The following is a 20422-nucleotide window of genomic DNA, read 5'->3' on the forward strand; positions in this document are numbered from 1 at the left end:
AGAATAGGAGGGAGGAGAGGGAAAAAAGAAAATTAGAAAGAGTAAAAAATTTATGAAGAGATTGATATCGTTGAAGCAGCAAATCTATCTATTTCTAGAATTCATCAAGAATATTATATTTTCAACTTTAACTTTATCATAATGCTAATAATACAAACAATATTAATAATTTCATAAATCTTGCAATTTTTATTGAATAATTTTTCTATTTACAATTGAAAAACAATCTAACGATTATATTCCAAGAACAAATAAATACTTCTACTTTCCTACTAAGGATAATTAACATCATAAGCTATATTGTTCAATACTTGATTAGCATAACTTTTGAATTATATATGGGATAGGACAGGTTTAAATCAACAGATTTATATGTGATTAAATATTTTTTATTTATTCCGATTACTGTAATTACGTTTTTTTTTTTTTCTTAAGAATTGATACTCGACAAATTTCTCAATATTACTTTTTTTTTCAATATTCACAACATCTAAACGATAAAAAATTCTTATAAATTTAAATATATACTATTTGATTTATTAATAATCCGCCGTAATTAATGATTTATTAAAATAATCGTATAAGTATATATTTATCTTGTATTTATATCGTTCATTTTTATACTCTATTACAACACATACAATTTTTTCGTTTTTGTTCATTTTACGATTAAAAACGATTATAAATTTAAACTATAAATATAACTTTCACTATCGAAAGATAAAAAAGAGACTTTTAATAATTCTTTATGGAAACGATTATTATAAAAGAATTATTTAATGCAACATTGCATTAAATAATTGTCACGAAATTAGCATTACATCTTACATAATGTACAACAGATTTTTAAAATGTCAAATTTTATAAATATATCATCATTATATATTTTCGTTCAACAATATAATACAATATTTTATATATCTTATCTGTATAACTATTATTCTAAAATTCTAAGAATTTCGATTACGCGTTTGTTTCAAGTTTTATTAATTTTAAAAAAGAAAAAAAATATGAAATAAAAGTTAAATAATTGATTTAAATATTATTTGTAAAATTATCGGATAAATTGATTAATTTTTCTTTTTCATCATCGATCAAATGACAAACTTAATTACATGTAACGTCAACAAGAGACAAGAATCTTTATATTCACACGTGCACATTTTAATTGTGTCCATTCGGAAAGACTTCATCATTATATATAAAGTAAGTAAATACCATAGCAGAGACAACTCAAGCGTCACTCAATCTTGGACCGTTTTAGCAGAAGGTTCTTTGGGTACAAATAACGGATAATTCACTTCTGAGCGTTCAACATTTACATTTTTAAGAGTTACTATAACCTTGTGGCCGTCTTAAGATACAAAATAAAATAAAGGTAAGAAAGTGCGATATTTTTATTTAATATAATATAAAGTTATAAATATTTTAATTTTTTTTATCAATAAACATTAAATATATGTATATATATATGTATTAATATTTCTCATAATTTTATATATTTTATTTTTTAATAAGAAATTCAAAATATTAATTGTTTTAGCATTGTTTTTTTAACTGTTTTTTTTATAATATAAAATTATGATTAAATTGTAAATTATTAAAATCTTTATTTCTTATATAGAAAAAGTAATTTTAATAAATTTAATTTTTGATAATCAAAAAATTATGATATTTTTTTAATAATTTTACTTTTAATCAATTGATCAATTTATGTTTCTAATCAAATAAATGTTTTGAAGCTAAACAATCATATAATAATATAAAAGAATAATTTAGACACACGTGTTATAAAAAAATTATATATTTTTTTTATCATTTTAATTATTAAATTTATATGAATCTCTTTTAATTTTATTTAATACGTGTATTTTTTATATTTATCATATTTGCGTTCTATGATATTATATTAAAAAGAATTTTCATTTAATCATGTTTATTATCGAAATATCTAAATTATTCTTTTATATCGTTATACGATTGTTTAGTTTCAAAATATCTATTCGATTAGAAACGTAAATTGATTAAAAATTGAATAGTTCGCACCTTGTAAGTATAAAGAAAAAGATAATTTAAAGTCTCTATTCCGTTTGTATCTGTCTACCTATTACGTTTACAATCTGTAATAAAGACATGATAGAATAATTGCGGATTATTTAGCCATATTTTCTTGCCTATTGTATTGTCATTGCAATAAAACTTAAATTGAAGATGTTACGAATATTAGTTCAAAGTAATGTTTGAAATAATATTGACTCGAAAAGGAGCAAAAGTTAAAACGACGAAATATCAAAATTTCTTATTTACTTATTTCACGAAATATGTTTCGCTTTTGTCTATATATATATATATATATATATATATATATATATATACGTATAGTTTTACATCCGTACAAGTATCATTTAATAACGATGCGAGATAACGTATCATTCTATTCTTTTCCTAAGAACTAACATTATTACTCAACTTACAATTTGATGATTAGTTATGTTCGAAAATAATCAAACAATCAAAAATTGATGGAATAAATATCGTATATCTTCTTTTTTTTATAGATATGTGGCACTTTTTATGGATCGTATTTCTTGCATTGGCAAATGGCGAAGAAATTAAAACAATTTATTCATGGAACGTGATCGAATATAATTTTCCAAATGATAATATTCGAAATACACTGATATCTAATGGTGATTATATCGAAGAGAATAATATGCCAAATGGTATGCAAATTTGGAATGATAAAGTATTTATCACTATACCACGATGGAAAAATGGTGTCCCATCTAATTTAAATTTCTTTTTAAAAAATGACGAATCAGGTATTTATTAGCTAGATTAGACTTATTTACTATATCATTAGAAATTTAAACTTTTTAAATTTAAAGTTGTATGATAAAACGATTTAACTATATCATAGAAATAAAAATAATATTAATTCTTTAATGATTAATAATTTTTCCGTATGTTAATTAAAGTTTGTTCAAAAAATTATATCAATTTTATAAATAAATACAATAAAATATTTTTTTATTAATTTATTTTTTATATAGAATCTCCAAAATTAAACCCTTATCCCAATTGGGAAATGAACGATATTAATAAAATTGATAGTATAATAAATATAATCCGTGTTAGAGTTGATGCCTGTGATCGATTATGGGGTGTCGATACGGGTGTTGATGATATTTTGGGCAATAACACTGTTATACATCAACCGAGAATTATCATAATCGATTTAAAAACAGATAAGGTAGAATAATAAATTATTATCTATCGATAATATTCATTTAATATTTTATATGCCTATGCATGTTATGTAACATTAATTTAACATTTATTTAATAATTTCAGATATTGAGAATTTATCCTCTAAAAAGTTCAGATCAAACATCCGATTCGTTTTTCGTTGATTTAGTAATCGATGTAGATCCAAATAATTGCGACAATACGTATGCTTACATCTCTGATCTCAGTGGATATGCTTTAGTAGTTTACAGTTGGGCCAAGAATGATTCTTGGCGTATCACGCATAATTTTTTTTATTTCGATCCTCGCTACGGTGAAATATTATATTTAAATCAAAATCTTGATTATACGATATATTTATTAAAATTTTATATTTATAAAAATTCTTTTTTCCATTTTTAGGTAATTACAATATCAATGGATTCAACTTTCAATGGAAAGATGGTTTATTTGGATTATCTTTGTCCGCATTGCAAACCGATGGCTATAAAATTTTGTACTTCCATGCGATGTCTAGTATCGCTGAATTCTCAGTATCTACGGAAGTTTTACAGGATCACACGTTAGAAAAATCTAACGATTATTATGCTTTTCACTTCGAGGGTGAAAAAGGTCCAAATAGTCAGGGGCCCAGTTCTGTGATCGACACGAATACCGGTGTCGATTACTTCACTCAAATTAACAGAAATGGCATCGCTTGCTGGGATACCAATACTGAATTGAATCCAAATACATTCAGTAAGTATTAATTAGATTTTTTACGCTAATTCCGCGTTTCAATTTTATTCACGAAACCGTTATCGAATCGAAACAATATTCATCGAAGCGTACAAATGTCTGGGATGACAAATTTGTGGTTAATCTTAATAATTTAATGCCTACGTTTATGTTTTTTCAATTTCCTTTATATCTTCTAACTATCATCTAAATGTCGAATCATACGTACAGTGAAAATGATAAATTTGTAGAAATTATTACAAAAATTTTTTCCGAAGATAAATTTATTATTTTTATATTTTATGAATAATATGATACATGAATGAATATATGATATTCATGATCAAACTATTTTATTATATTCGTTGAATTTCTTTTTTCTATAAAAATTTAAATCATCTGGCGTGAAAAATAATATCTTTAATCTAATTTACATTACTTTTTTTCAGTTTTAGTAGCCGAAAATAATACAACGATGGTCTTTTGCAACGATTTATCCATCGATCGGTCTACTAACACGATGTACGTGCTGTCTGATAATTTCCAGCAACTTTTGTTCTCTAAATATGATGCGAAGAAACGTAATTTTTTCATCACAATGTTTGATCTCGATTTCTTAACGAATGCTTGTAAGAAAAAAGACGATAAACCTAAAAGACGGCTTCCTCATATTCTTTAATGAGTTCATGCCAATGTATAAATATATTTATATATCGAAAATTATTAAATAAATACTTTGCTCAGATTTTTGATCGACAAATTATAAATATATCGATTTATTAAAAAATATTATTCTTTTTTTTTCTTCTTCTTCTTAAATATAATATATCTTCATAACAATTCACGAAAGAAATTGTTTCATTCGTGTTTCATTTATTTATTCACTAATTATACAAAAAAAATATTTAGAACGATTACACGCAATATATGAAGACGCATAAAATATATGTTATAATTAACATTTTTTCTAATTGCATTACAATTAATTTCCTATATTTCTACTCAATCCAGTCAAAAATTTCTTTTTTTGATTTATGTCGTTCTTATAATATGAGTAATTGTATATTTACAAGATATTCATTGAATTAATCATATATATAATATAGTATGTATCTACATTGAGAGATTTTAAGGAATTTTTTTAAGAAAATTTGATACAAAAATAATAATTACATATCGTTAATTACAATGTTATTCAACATTGTATACATTGTACAATTGCTACGCTATTGCATTTATAAAAAAAAAAAAAAAAAAAAGAATGGGGAAAAATTATCTTTTATTACAAATAAAATAATTTTTTTGATATTGTCTATTTTGGTCCCAATTTTATGATTTATTATGCACATATTGTAAAAAATGTAATAAAGTATGATGCATTTTTGAAAACATGTTGATCACAGGATAATACATGTTTTTGACTGAAAATAAATTTTTCTTGTAAATTGATCGAGAATTATAATTTTTTTTATAAATTATAATTATATCATTGTATATTATATTATATTATATGTTATATTATAAATACACATACTTTAGATTTTTGATTCACAGTACCAGTTATTCTGCTACCATTTTCCATTGCTTGCGGCTTTTTACTTTTAAATATTTTCCCCATTTTACCTGAAATAAAAATATATATATATATAAAATATTTATGATCTTTATAACAAATTGTATATTTTTACTGTTTTTTTTTAATAAATAAAAATCAAAAATTAAAAAAAAAATTTTTATATCTAAATATTTAATTTATTACATATAAATATGTTATAATATTGAAATTTGTATATTTTGTATATCAGTCTACAATTTTATCGATTTTTTGCAATTATTTATTCTTATTACCAGTTCTCGGTGGTGGCGATTGTACAACATCAGCATCATCTTGCCCATTATCAATCTTCAATTTCTCCTCTTCGATAATCGTATCCTTCTCTTCATTTTGTTTGTCAATTTTTATTATCTTTTCGGTATCAACTCTCAATCCTGAATTTGTATTTTTCGTCGAACATTTTTCTCCTTTTTCCGATTTTTCTGGCTCATTTTCTTCTACCATTTCTAATTTTTTATTTATATCGTTTTCCAAATTTGTTTCTTTTTCTTTTTCTATTTTACCGTTTTCATCTTTATTTTCCATTGACGACGATATTTCGACGATATAAGAATTTTCACTTTCAACTTTTAATCTTGCTGGTTTTGTCGGTGATGTGAAATCCGATGAGATAGAAGATATTTGTTTCTCAGGACTCATCTTCTGTTTGCTATCATTCTCAATATACGATTCCGTTTGCAGTTTCATTGCTTCTGATTTGAAATCTTCACTATTAGTTTGCATATTATCCGTTATATCTTTATTTTCATTATTAATGTCTTTATCGTACTCTGTTTTTTTTATCATAAATTCACTTGTATTCGTTTCATCATTCTTCTTTTTTTTATTTTCATCGCTATTCATCGATTCTGAATCATATTTTTCATCGACATTCTTCTCAATATCTATTCTCATTTCTGATTTTTTATCGTCGTCTTTTGATTCTTCATTTTCATTTTCTATTTCCAATTTTTTAGATTCTTCCAAGTCAATCGACGATTTTTCCGATATTATTTCAATTTTTTCTTCGTTTGATTTTCCTTCCGATATATCGTTAAGAGATTTTTTTTCAAGATTTTTGGGACTATTCTTGGGACTCTCTGATTTCTGAATATCGTTCATAGAATGTATAACATTATTTGTAACATCATTTTCGATATATTTTATATTTTCTTCAATTTTTTGCGGGACAATTTCCATCGTTTCTTGCGAACTCATTACAGATTCCGTGACACTTTTTCTCAGATTTAATCGATCGTTTATTATTTCGTTACTATGTTCATCACGAGTCTCATTTTGTAGCCTGTTTACTGGAACTTTTAATGGCGGTAATGCATTTCTTTTTTGAATATGTTCCTATATTCGAAACAAGAATATATCGATTTGTTTTCGATCGTTAATTTGTAAAGAATATGTATAATTAATATAGGATATATATTTTCTTAACTTCTAAAATAAATTATTTTGGTGTTTTTTGCTTTTTTTTCTTTTTTTTTTAGTAAATTATCGTATAATAAAATTTTGAAGAGATCTTAAAAGATTGATCTATGATCTATAATATAAATTTACATAAATTTGTCGTTTACGAAATAATTAAAATAAATTGTAATTACCACTTGCGAATTATCCATTTCTTTTTGAGTACGATTTGTTTCACGTCTCTGACCAATTAAGATTGTATGACAACCACCGCATGAAATCTAGATATAACGTAAGTTTATAAAGTTTAAAATTTTTAAAAATTTACTTAATTATATGAGATTATACAAGAGAGTAAATTATGCGATACATAAATATATAAATAAAATTACGTTCGAAATGAATAGTTGTTTGTATCTTTGGACAAAAGTTAGTTCGTGGACATTGTTTTCATTTTCTTCCAAACCTAATTTTCCATGTCTTCCGTCACCACATGTATAAAGTTTCCCAGATTCTGTTGCAGAAAAGATTAAAAAAAAAAAAAAATATTCAATTAATAAAATTTGTATTAAAATTTACCAGTAAGAATAGCAGTGTGACTTTCTCCACATGAAATACGACTAATTCTTTCATTTTTTAATGCGCCTTGCGAAAGAAGTTTCGGTGTATGAAGTTCCGTTACATTTGTTCCTAAACCGAGTTGACCGCTCGAATTACTTCCAGTGCAATACAAATTATTATTTTCTGTAGCAATAAACATTTTTTTTAAACACATAATATATTTATTTAACATGGAATGGATATTCTAATTTTAAAATAATTTTAAAAGATAATACCTGTTAGAAACATGGTATGATGACCACCACACGCTACATATATAACAGGATTTGGTAATTGCATTTGTTTGGGCATAATTTGCGTAGAAAAATTGATATCAATTCCTAATTTCCCACTTTCTGATTCGCCACACACGTAAACGAGACCATTTTCTATACAAATTTGAGACTTGATGTTTGTTAACACAAAAAATTACCAACATATAATATTTTATCGAAATCGATAATAAAATTATGCATATATTTTTATTTATTTTCATCTAATACCATTCAATCTATCGATCTTGATACATTTAGAAATAACTAAATAATTTTTTTTTACACGATATAAATTAATCGACAAAGTTTGAAAAAAAAGATACAGTTTAAATTACTATATTTTTCTTAAAAAATCTTTTTTAACAACAATTACCCGTCAAAAATATAGAATGATAGTAGCCCGTATTAATTCGTTTCACAGGTTCCGGAATATGTACTTTCGTCGGTTTGTTCACTAAGCCAGATATATCCGGAAGTCCTAATTGACCTTCGAGATTGCTACCCCACGCGAAGACGTTACCATCGCTCGTGAGCGCGAGCGAATGATGGGAACCCGCAACTATTTGAACAATCTTTGATCCAGTTGGCCCCGAATCGTATATTAATACGGGAGTGCTCGTGGAATCGCCTATCGCGGAAATTCCTCGACCGAGTTGTCCTTCCTGGTCGCTGCCGCAGGCAAAAATTTTTTCCGCTACTGAAACATTATTATTACGTACTCCTGTTTCGAATTTCATCCTAAGATAATTTTCACATGTGATTCAACAATGATGATCATGATTAATCATAATTAAGATTTTTTTTTCTTTTTCTAGACAAATAGATTTTTACAATTATTATTTTGACGAAATAAAAGATCGAATAAGATATTAAATATAGATATCAATTCTAGAATTGAAAGGAAACATGAAAACAATTTTAACAATAGGGAATAAGATCAACACGTAAATCGTTAATTATAAATATGTACGAACAATAAACGAATTTATAATATCATAATGAACAACAAATAGAAATTTTTTTGATTGAAAAATACGATCTATGAATATTTTATTATTACTAAAAACGTAATTTACTAAATTAATAAAATAATTGTAAAATAACGATATTTTACCTGTGCAAATTAGCGTGTGTGCTCGTCCGCATGCGACGTGTGTTACCTTTTCGGGTTTCAAAACTATAAATTAATCAATTTTATAATAATATTATATAACATATATATATTATATTTTGATATTAAAATAGATAAAATGCAAACCTTTTACGCAAGATGGTTTGCTAATATGATTTTTATGACCCAAGCCAAGCTGACCCCAATCGTTACTTCCGAAAACGAAGAGTCTACCACTTTCTAAAAACACGAAATCCAAACTTTTGATTTAACGAAGAATCAAAAAACATTACTGTATACAGGTTGTTACAGGTTGTATAAATATTCTTACTACAATAATAAACTTTAATTTTTACATACAAATAATACGATATTAACATTTTTTTTTCATTTATTCATTAACGGTGAATTTGAATTTTATTTAGTAACAATAAAATGTCAATGTGAAACGTATATAAATGGCGAAAATATAAATCATATGGCAATAATGATAAATAATATTCTAATTAATATACCAATAATTAATCTATTCTAGGAATAAATATTTACCGTAATATAAATATCAAATATTTAATCTATAAATATTATTTTCTTACATTCGATTCGATTATCAAAGAATGATCTCAAAATAAGTAGGATGATATTGGAAAGGAAAAAATACGCGAGTTTTAAATGGCTTCACAATTAATCGATTAATGATTAAACTATAATACGATGATAATAGTACGTCGATTTTGTTCGATAGAGATATTTACATACGTTATATATAAATACATACGTACGTATACGTGCCAGAACATTGCGTGGTCATATCGATTAACCGGACAGTATCCCTATGTAAACCTGGGTCAACTAAAACTTCTTTGCGAACTATGTTAGAAAAACTGTTAATCATGCTACGAACTATATATAAATACACATATATCGTCAATTATATCTAATTAATATATAAATAAGATCGCATTATAAAAAATACAAATTGATGGAATATTTTCGAAAAAAGATAATATTTATGTTAAAGGTATAAATAAAAGCATCACGTGTTTCAACAATATCGATATTGTTGAAACATCTACAGTCATTCATGCGCGCTTGTTTATTGATTTCTTCTAAAATCAAATGTGCTTGTCACAGAATAGATACAATAATATAACATAAGATATATTCACTCACATATAGAGACATAGACTATATGAAAATTTTCATAGATACATCGAGTTGATTTTACATGGAATCGAGTCATGTATTTTTATATATATACTCTTACGTTCGAGAAGATTAATAGCACCGATTAAAATTATCGCACATAAATATATAATATCTTTTTCCTCGAAATTATGAGAAAAATTTTTTTAAAGTATTCAAAATTATTTAATAACCAGATTCATATCAAATATTTTTAAAGTATATAATTTGAAATAGATCAAAACTAAATAAAAATAGATAAAATACTACGTTATTTGAAAAATTTAATAAGATTTTTAAAAAAATATTCTATCTCTATCTCTATAGATATTAATCGATGATATACCAAGTATATAAACGTATGTGTATATGTATAAAAATAAAATAGTTTTTAGTGATTTAGAAAAGAAATATTAAACAAATATAAGATTATAATTAATTAAATACACACACATACATACACACACACATACACACACACATACACACATAAAATATGAACGAAATTACCAATATAATTAAAAAAATCTATTTATAACAAACTTACGGCAAATAACTGCAGAATGTTCGTCTCCACAAGAAATAGAAATTACTGGATCTCTGCGTATGAAAAAGTGAGATGCAACATTATCTGCGAATCTACTACGTCCGATTGTAAATACTGCCCCTGTTTCTGAAAAATCATGTAAAAAATATTCATTAAATATATATTTCTATCTAATCGATAAAATATAACTTTAGATAAAAAATATTAATTTTTTTTACGACTACTACACAAATAAAATGATTACTAATTATAATCATTAAAAATAATTCGAAGCATATCAATCAACATATAAGCATATAAATCAAGCTATTTTTTTGTTTCAATATACGTAACACGAGAACAAGATTTCTCTATCGTTTGTTGCAACAGAAATAAATTTTCGATTGTAATAGATATAGATATTTTTTTTTCGATTTCGAAGTATAATATAATATAATATAATATAATACAATATAAGTACATACATCTATTATTTTATCGTTTGCAACATTTACTTGACAAAAAATTTATTCTTTATGTTGTCAAGTCATTGGTTGTAAAAATTGTTAAATCATAACTTATATCTATGAGAAAAACGCAAAACAAAATTTGGGCTTTGTTTTTTTCCAATTTTTTGGTGATCCAACGATCGTCAAAAATTTTGTAATTAAAAAGATGAATATGAAAGATGAATATATCTCTTGCTTTTTTGGATTCAAAGGATATACGAATGATCATATAAGTACATCATATTTATTCGCGAGAAATGATTGAACATGTGTAACGAATAAATAGTATACCGACATATTAAATCTCCAATGATTTATTTAAGAAGGTTAACGCGATAACGCGCTATCAAAGGACGAATCGCTACTTTCTTTCTTTCTCTTTTTTTTTTTTTATGTCTGGCACGAAACGCGTAAGTAATAGTCGTGCAAAAATCGTGCGGCCAAGAGGCAAGATAAATATCCTTTAATGCTGTAAACACACGCGCGTTGATGACGTTTGAGTCTAAATTAAACGTGTTCCACAAATATGCGAATGATACATATTCATTTGAAATTTAAAAATCTAACGTAATAATCAGCCGCTTTGATCAGATAAAAAAATCGTTATCGCTTTACGTATAATTAAAGATTTTTTGTTCGAATGTAGAAAAGGATCTATGTTCGATCGATATTAATCGTCTCGAAAATCAAAAGTAGCGTACACGAAAGATTAAAAAGAGATTTGGACATGGATATTCATTCGAGAAGGATCGTGAAATTTTTTATTCGTTTGAAAAAGAAAGAAAAGAAAATTGCGCTTGTAAACCAATATTTCCAAATAAATATATTACTAATAATTGCTTTCAAAAAATTTCAAAAAGAAAATAAATAAGATAAAAGAATTATTAAAATTGAAATATGGAAAGTATTCTAAAAATTTATACAACTTTATCATATTTCTTTGTAATTTTTATTTAATTGTAATTTAATCGTAATTTAATTTTTCTGTAATTTTTATATTTAAATTAATACACATGAAAATGGAAGGAACGAAAATGATAATTTTAAAAGTAACAATTTTACGTTCCATTCATCGATCGTTAAAAGTTATAATCATAATCGCATTTTTATTTAAGGAGATTACACGTATATATATATATGTATATATATAAATACGTGAGATGCGCGTATAAATTTTTAAACTTGCCCTCGTGTGTTGTAATGCGAAGAATTGGAAATTAAAAATTTTTAATTACTACGGGAAAGATAGAAAAGGACGAATTTTTTTTAAAAGAAAAATTCCTTTATTTTGAAATAATGCGAGCAAATAGCCACCAGATACGAAACGAGCGAATATTAATTCTAATTTCTGGGTTTTCCAAACATCATATATGAATGATACCGATAAAATCAGGTATAAATCTTTGGTACAAAGTTATTATTTTATTATTGAACGGTTCTTCTTATCAAAAGTTCAAACATTATCCCTTTGCATAATACATCGCGCATTCATATTTCAAACGATAAAGCGTTACTTTCCGTTGACTTTATTGCGAGAAAAAACTTTATTATCGGAAAAAGGCTAAAAAACGAAAATTTATACGTATCAAAAGAATTTTAAGAAAATGAAAAAGATTTGATATATCTACGAAGAAATATTTCTCGAGAGAAAAAAAAAAAACTTTGGATGGCTAAAGTCGCATTGCTCAACAGCAAACATTGTTCGTGAAATAATATTCGACAGCCAATTCATCGCATATTATTCGCTGTTGACAAAAATGACCATACATGAGAATTGATCGGAAACAATTATTTTCGATCTAAGATTATGGATTTTTATATTTTTTCGCACAATAAATAGAAAAGGAAATCATAAAATAAAGTTTTTTTTTTCAGTATAAAACAAATATTTAAAATTGTACGACGATCGTAAAGTGAAATTTTATTATAAAACACATGGTTAAAATTATTGTTCGCGATTGTTTAAGATGGAATGTTCTTATTTTGAAACGCTACACGCGAAATGGTAAATTCATCGTGTCGATACCATCGATGCGCTTATTTTCTAGTCAGTTGTGGTGCATCAGGTCGTTAACCCGAAGAATGTCGTGAAAAAAGTCGAGTCAAAATATTGGCAATCAACATCGCAATATTTAATTCGAATATCATCTTGATTGAAAATTTTATTTTATTTTTCATTACGAAAAATAGTAAATTAAAAAAAAATTATAGTATAATAAAAGCAAACTTAAAAGAGAATATAAACAAGTAAATATAATATAAAATCATTGTATATTATGATTGTAGTCAACAACCGATAATAACATTTTCAATGATAAATAATACAAAATAATACAATATAATAATAATAGCATATAATAATTTAATGCATTGGATCCTTCCTCATATAACGACTCTTTTACTCGAGCGTTGTACAATTATTCACGTAAAATTTAATAATAATATATTTAATATTCGATCATGATAAATAAATTATTTTCTTGATACATAGATATATAGAATTTGTTTATGTAATTCCTCAAAAATGATAAGAAATATAATCATTTTACACGAACATTTTATATTATAATATACCGATTATTTATAAATATAACGTAACATTTTATAAAAAAAAGTACGTACATATATTAAATAAACGAATTGCAAACGTAATTCTAAATTTATTAAATTTTACATATACATATTGAATAATTGTATTAACAATATATGATATATAACGATAAAATATTACTCAAAAAACAAAAATACACATAGTATCATATAAAATTAATAATATAAAATTATCATATAAAAAAAATTAATAATATTTCATCAAAGTATTTCGTAAAAATGAGTTTCGCGTTACAAATAATATTTATTTATGTTTCAAATTAAATTTCGTTCTTTCTTTGAAAACAAAATTTGTAAATTTCCACAAAATAAAATATAAAGTCATCTTTCTTCCAATACTACATTTTGTCGTTCGTGAACGATTGAAATATTTCGTTGATAACATATTTTCGATAATCACCGGTATAGGATATTCTGTATGCAATATGAAAAAATACAATGAAAATTTATTCGAAAATATCAGTGCTATTGATAAATATTATCTAAGATGAGCGTCGATTGCGTGAAAGTGAAATCATACGTGCGATCATACTCTGTGCAATTTCAAATTTTTACCAGGTATCGTTTCCAAATCCGTCAGACCCATGCTCGAACGTTCTACGGCGGAACATACGACCGACTAACTACCGGTTAAGCATGGCTATCATGGTGGTAGCTTAAACCGAACGTTGCTTGGCAACTGGAAATCAATTTCTAATGGCAACCACGCGTCGAAAGTGTATGTTTCAACGAGTTATCGCAAGAATGAGAACGATCGTTCATCGTCAATGTTTTTTCGCGAAAATTAATAATAGTAAGTAAAAAATAAATAACTATTTATTCATACACGACTATTTCAAATCCCTTCACACGTCGGTTTACGCCGAAATCACTTCCAAATATCACTTAACATTCAATCGCGAATATTTCATTTTATTATTATTTTTTTTAATAGCAATATAGGTATAACATTATACAATTTACGATTCTTTCTTTTTTTTTTTACTTATTTTTTACATTTTTACTCAAATATTAATGTATCTAAAGCACGTCTAACTTATATATATAATTATTAATTACTGGAAATTACATTTCTAAATTAAACTATCGTTACAAATAATTAACACATATACACATATTACAAGAAATATTATAAAAAAATTTTTATATCATATCAATACGTTACGAATATTTCGGATCCTATCCGCCCGCGTTAACGTATCGATATTTAAATTATCGTTTTGGTAGACTTTATCCTCTTTCCGTCAAATCAGATTAATATATGGGACAAATATCACTCTCGAAACAAAAATGCGTGAAAATAGATATTTCCTCCCACATTAATCAATCATACTTCCGCGAAGTTTTTTTCCAGCAATGGAATCACTTTCAAATTTTTATTTTTTAATTTCTTTTAAAATACCATTTATGGTTTATAAAGATTAATATTTTAGAAAGAAAGATAAAATTAAAATTTTTTTTTTTTAAATTCTAATCATTTATTTTTTAATTCTAATCTTTCTAATTATCGTTCAACGTTATATTATTATTGTTTCAGAACAAGAGAATAAAAAAGAAAAATGTTTCAGACGAAAAAAAAAAAAAGAAAAAAATAATGAGATAAATGCAATTGGATGCTTTCTTTATTTTTTATTTCTCTTTATCGTTTTCTTTTCGATTTTTATCGTATTTTTTTCCTCTGGAAAGCGTACTTATACTATTTATTCATATATGTAATTATATACTAATAATAATTATACAATTGTACAATTATGTTATTCAAGTTTTATTCGTTTTTTTTTATTTTTTAAATTCGATTTATAGCCAATACGATTAAAAAATATTTTAATTAATTAATATTCGATATCTTATACATATATATAATATTTGAAAAATAAAAGAAAAAGAAAAAAATATTTAAATCGAAAATGAAATAAAAGAAAGGAATTCGAACGATTCGAAATTTCTGTTTTATCGATTTTGCGATATCGATTTTAATTATCATATTCTTTTTTTTTTATAAGTATTTATCGGTCAAAGGATTATTTCTTTTTTACGTTTCGACTTATTTCGTTCTGTACTTTATCGTATTCGATCAATATTTAATTCTCCTTTTTATCAATTTTTGCACTTATAATTATATTCTTACATATTTTATTTATTTAACAATTATTTACATTTTAATATTTTATTCAATATATCGTATATCGATAAAATCTTTATTCGGAGAGCAGAAAGGAATACGTCCGTCCCGTTCCGTGTTCGAAAAGCGACTACGTTTAACCAATATACAAGATACCATATACAATACCATCGACACGACATCGCGCCACTATTTACGTTCGCTATATTATTCGCTATAATATTCGTAACTTATTATTAATTTTCACTTTACTTTTTTTATATTTTATCAATCGTTAATATATTATTTCGTTAGGTTCGTTTCGTTATTTTTCGTTTCTTTAAAATTTAACGATTTAATTTTTTTTATCGATAATATTTTCGATAATTAGTTTTTTTTAATTTTCTTTTCATTATTATTAATTTATAAGACGCGTAAAAAAAGGTTCAAAGATTTCTTTTGTTTATTTTCTTAATTTATTGGTTATTTTTGTTGGAATTATCAGTATATTAAATTCATCTATTCGTTTACATTCGATTAAGTTTTTTATTTTTTTTTTCCACATTATAAAGAGCAACGTTTCCCGCTCGCAACCATCTCAAAAAATCGTACGTATCGTTACTGTATCTTTGGAGATACAGCAATCGAAAGTTTGCACAAGTTTAATTCCAAAGATTCTTGTCATATTTAGACAATAGCGTCCAAAGTCCTCGACGTAGAATAACGAATAAAAATTAAATCGAAAGAGCAACGTTTCCGGATCGCAATTACATCAGAAAATCATAGGTATCGCTATTATCTTCGGAGATACAGCGGTTCAAAGTTTACAAAATTTTAAAGATTAAAAAATTTCCTCTCCTTGAAACTAGAATTTATTATATAACTTATAAAATTCGTTAATAATCTTTACGCTACAATATTTTTGTTTTATTTAATAAATTTTTACACTATAATATTTTATTCACAGCGATAAAGTCTTTACTCGGAGAGCAGAAAGAAACACGTCCGTTTCGTTTCGCGTTCGGAAACCGACTACGAATATATACAATAATGATACGTACAATAACCGATAGCGTTATTATTTCTGGCGATTCACGTTCTATAATATTCGTAATAATATTTTAATAATATTCGTAACGTTATTATAAAATTTTCATTTTACTATTTTATCAATCGGTTTTATAGGTTATTCATTACGTTACATTCATTTTATTACTTTTCGTTTCTTTAAAATTTAACGGTTTAATTTTTTTTAATTTTCCTTTTATCACAATTAATTTATAAGATGCAGAAAAAACGTTTAATGATTTTTTTTGTTTACTTTGTTAATTTTTTGATCATTTCTTATCGGTATCATTATAATATAATATAAATATAATAGAAATAGTTAAAGTATAGATACACTTTTTATTTTTTTTTGCAAAAGTATCTTTTAATACATTTTTAGCAAATTTATCATTGTTTTTCTTTTCTAATTTTTTTCTACGCTTTAATAGTTCTAACGATAATGAATAATTTTAATTACTATATCTTTTCTCTCGATTTTTTCGTATTTACGATTTTTGTTTTAATTTTCGGTAATTTTGTTTTAATTTTGAACGGTTGTTTCTTCTTTCGGAATAGAGGAATTTTTACCGGAACACGGACGAAGTAAAAAGAAAAAAAAAATGCGATGAAAGTTAAATTTTTTAGAAGAGACACTGAAAAATAGATAGAATTGGAAATTCGAAGGAAGTTACGGATGGATAAGTCGTCAGATCGAACATTGCCAAACGACGCATCAATGATAGACAGTTCGATTCTTATAATACGGAGTTTAATTTTTTTTTTTAATAAAAACGTTTCTTCCAGCGATGAAACGACGAAATACGATTCGATATATTCGGATACGAAAGATAAAAGAAAATAAAAATAAAAGAAAAAAACTCGCGAAAACTATTCTCGAGTACCTTAAATAACCGAAAATTAAAATTTTTCGCCAGAGGGGCTGTGGCTAAGTCGGAACGCTGCTTCTTCCGCACGCGGAAGACTCGGGTTCGAGACTCGCTTTCTCGACTTCGAGTTTTTTTCGCGAGCGACGGACAACTTCTCAACTTGCCACGAGGGAATGACCCTCGGTGTCTTTCTCCCGCTACGGACTTGGGAAGTCCCTCTCAGGTCTAGGGGGTTTTTCACCCAGGAGACCACTCTCTCCGGTCCGGGGGGTGTCCCCCGGGCCGGACTCGAATTTTGCAGGAGACATCGGCGGAAGTTAAACGGGGAGGGCTATATCATCGGGGTTACTCGCACCGGCTTTTGCTCCCGGGAAGCGGGAGCTGACTTCGCGGCTACTCTCGAAGCGAAATTATCAGCTTAATGGCGCGGAAAAGTATCGGATGTCTAGCGGTAATACGAGAAAACTGTCGGCACGCAAAAATTAAAGAAGAAGCGGAAAATAGAAAGAAAAGAGAAAAGGACTATAGGAAAAACAAAATTAATAAACAAAACAAAATTAATAAAAAGAAATATCTTTTTTTTTACATGAAGAGAAAAATAAGAACTATAATTTGGAAACGAATTATTTAAGGTTTAGACGAGATTAACAAAAATTAAAAATTTAATATCGAAGGAAAAGATTAGATTTAAGAAAGCGGAAGAATCGGAATTACAACGAATAAGAATGAAAGGATGAATATTATATTTGAAAGTTTAAAGAAAGAAAAAGATTAAACGTTTATCATTTATCGTGGGATGGATTACTTTAAGTTTAGAAAGAATAGAAAAAAAAGAAGTTTCTTTTTAAAAACTTGGGAGTTTGGATTACATCGACGGTCTAAATCGAGGAAAGGAAATTTATTAGAATATTGAGAAAAAAGGAAGAAAAGAAGAAGAGGAAAAAAATGAAATGGTTATTTTACGAACAGATGCGTACGAACGAAGCGATGAAAAAATTGTTAAAAACTTACGATCGGAAGGTTTAATTATTTAAAAAGAAAATTGGAAGGATAGTTTATAAAGATTAGTTTATAAAAGAAGTTTAAAAAAGAAAAAATTGATGATCGAAATACTTAATCAAGAAAAGAAAGAAATAATAGTTTTTTTTCCGCTAGGAAATGGAACACTAGCGCGATCTATCGATACGCGGAGGAATTAGCGGGGGATAATAAGGAGATAGATGGCACTGACCGTATATTCTCATTAATTCTACCGTTTATTATTAATTTATTATTACGATAATTGTTAATTAATAAATAATAAAAGTGTTTGGAAAGTATAAAAATACAACGAGGGATTATCTCTTCTTTCTACAAGAAACTCATTACAAAGAATTTGAAAATAAATTTAAAAAGAGAATAAAGATTAGAAATATCGAAACGTATATAATAAGAATTGAAAGCGTTTAATTCGATCCGCGTTCGGAGATCGACTACATTTACTCGAAACGCGTAGAATAACAATCGGCGTATATAATAGAATAATTCGGCGTAATTTTACATTCGGTAAGCGATTACGTTGAATTGATATATATATAATAATAAATATATATAATGACAATTACCATAACTAATTATTAATATTAACACTATCACTATCATTCCCATTTCTATTACCATTTCCATTCCCTTATCATTACTTTACCATTCCCATTACCATTTCCATTCTTATTACCATTTGTATTCCCATTACAATTTCCATTCCCATTACCATTCCTATTACCATTCTCATTCCTATTCCTATTATCATTCTCATTCTTATTTCCATTACCATTATCATTCTTATTCCCATTCCCATTATCATTTTCATAATTATTACCATAACCATAACTATAACAATCACCATTACCATTACCATTCTCATTTCTATTACCATAATTATCATTACCATTATTATTAAAATTATAATCGATATTATCATTATTATTATTATTATTATTATTACAATCGCTATCGTAACAATTATTATTAAAGATTAAAAATTATCATTAACAAAAGGCATTTCAGGGTGTCCCTATAATTTATAAGATAATAATATAATATAAGAAATAAAATACACGTGCATTAATACAGTATTAAGCTAGAATGGGTTAGGTCAGGCTGGGTTAGGTCAGGCTGGGTTAGGTCAGGCTGGGTTAGGTCAGGCTGGGTTAGGTCAGGCTGGGTTAGGTCAGGCTGGGTTAGGTCAGGCTGGGTTAGGTCAGGCTGGGTTAGGTCAGGCTGGGTTAGGTCAGGCTGGGTTAGGTCAGGCTGGGTTAGGTCAGGCTGGGTTAGGTCAGGCTGGGTTAGGTCAGGCTGGGTTAGGTCAGGCTGGGTTAGGTCAGGCTGGGTTAGGTCAGGCTGGGTTAGGTCAGGCTGGGTTAGGTCAGGCTGGGTTAGGTCAGGCTGGGTTAGGTCAGGCTGGGTTAGGTCAGGCTGGGTTAGGTCAGGCTGGGTTAGGTCAGGCTGGGTTAGGTCAGGCTGGGTTAGGTCAGGCTGGGTTAGGTCAGGCTGGGTTAGGTCAGGCTGGGTTAGGTCAGGCTGGGTTAGGTCAGGCTGGGTTAGGTCAGGCTG

At 26.6% G+C, this 20422-nt stretch overlaps 2 protein-coding genes across 3 annotated transcripts; one reads left to right on the forward strand and one right to left on the reverse strand.

The window, feature by feature from the left end:
* Positions 1 to 1247: 1247 nt before the first annotated feature.
* On the forward strand, positions 1248 to 4710 carry Y-f (yellow-f; the record flags this gene model as incomplete). Its single annotated transcript, NM_001011635.1, is given in 6 exon segments — positions 1248 to 1378; positions 2559 to 2822; positions 3054 to 3253; positions 3355 to 3562; positions 3652 to 3987; positions 4416 to 4710. Coding segments are annotated over 5 exon segments (1236 nt in total). The 3' UTR covers positions 4646 to 4710.
* A 538-nt stretch (positions 4711 to 5248) lies between these two features.
* On the reverse strand, positions 5249 to 14757 carry LOC412167 (X-linked retinitis pigmentosa GTPase regulator). 2 transcript variants are annotated; one of them, XM_006563089.3, is made up of 12 exons: positions 14351 to 14757; positions 10698 to 10823; positions 9113 to 9205; positions 8969 to 9031; positions 8228 to 8548; positions 7816 to 7968; positions 7559 to 7723; positions 7372 to 7493; positions 7174 to 7260; positions 5815 to 6916; positions 5501 to 5589; positions 5249 to 5387 (listed from the first exon to the last, which is right to left on the reverse strand). In XM_006563089.3, exons 1-12 carry the CDS (start codon positions 14379 to 14381, stop codon positions 5364 to 5366), a joined length of 2376 nt encoding a protein of 791 aa, XP_006563152.1. In that variant the 5' UTR covers positions 14382 to 14757; the 3' UTR covers positions 5249 to 5363. The 2 variants fall into 2 exon arrangements, with proteins under 2 accessions (XP_006563152.1, XP_006563151.1); XM_006563088.3 differs by having other exon boundaries at positions 8228 to 8551; positions 14351 to 14756.
* Positions 14758 to 20422: the final 5665 nt, after the last annotated feature.

This window comes from Apis mellifera, linkage group LG16, assembly GCF_003254395.2.
Source record: "Apis mellifera strain DH4 linkage group LG16, Amel_HAv3.1, whole genome shotgun sequence".
NCBI classification, from domain to species: Eukaryota; Metazoa; Arthropoda; class Insecta; order Hymenoptera; family Apidae; genus Apis; species Apis mellifera.

Excerpts from the sequence above, each read along its gene's own strand:
- LOC412167 (XM_006563088.3), bottom strand. The coding sequence starts at position 14,381 with ATGGGTCTGACGGATTTGGAAACGATACCTG. Across the intron at positions 9,206-10,697 it reads ACATTCTGCAGTTATTTGCC|AAAGTGGTAGACTCTTCGTT; the intron begins GTAAGTTTGTTA and ends TCGTGTTTTTAG. Across the intron at positions 7,494-7,558 it reads TCACACTGCTATTCTTACTG|AATCTGGGAAACTTTATACA; the intron begins GTAAATTTTAAT and ends TTTCTGCAACAG.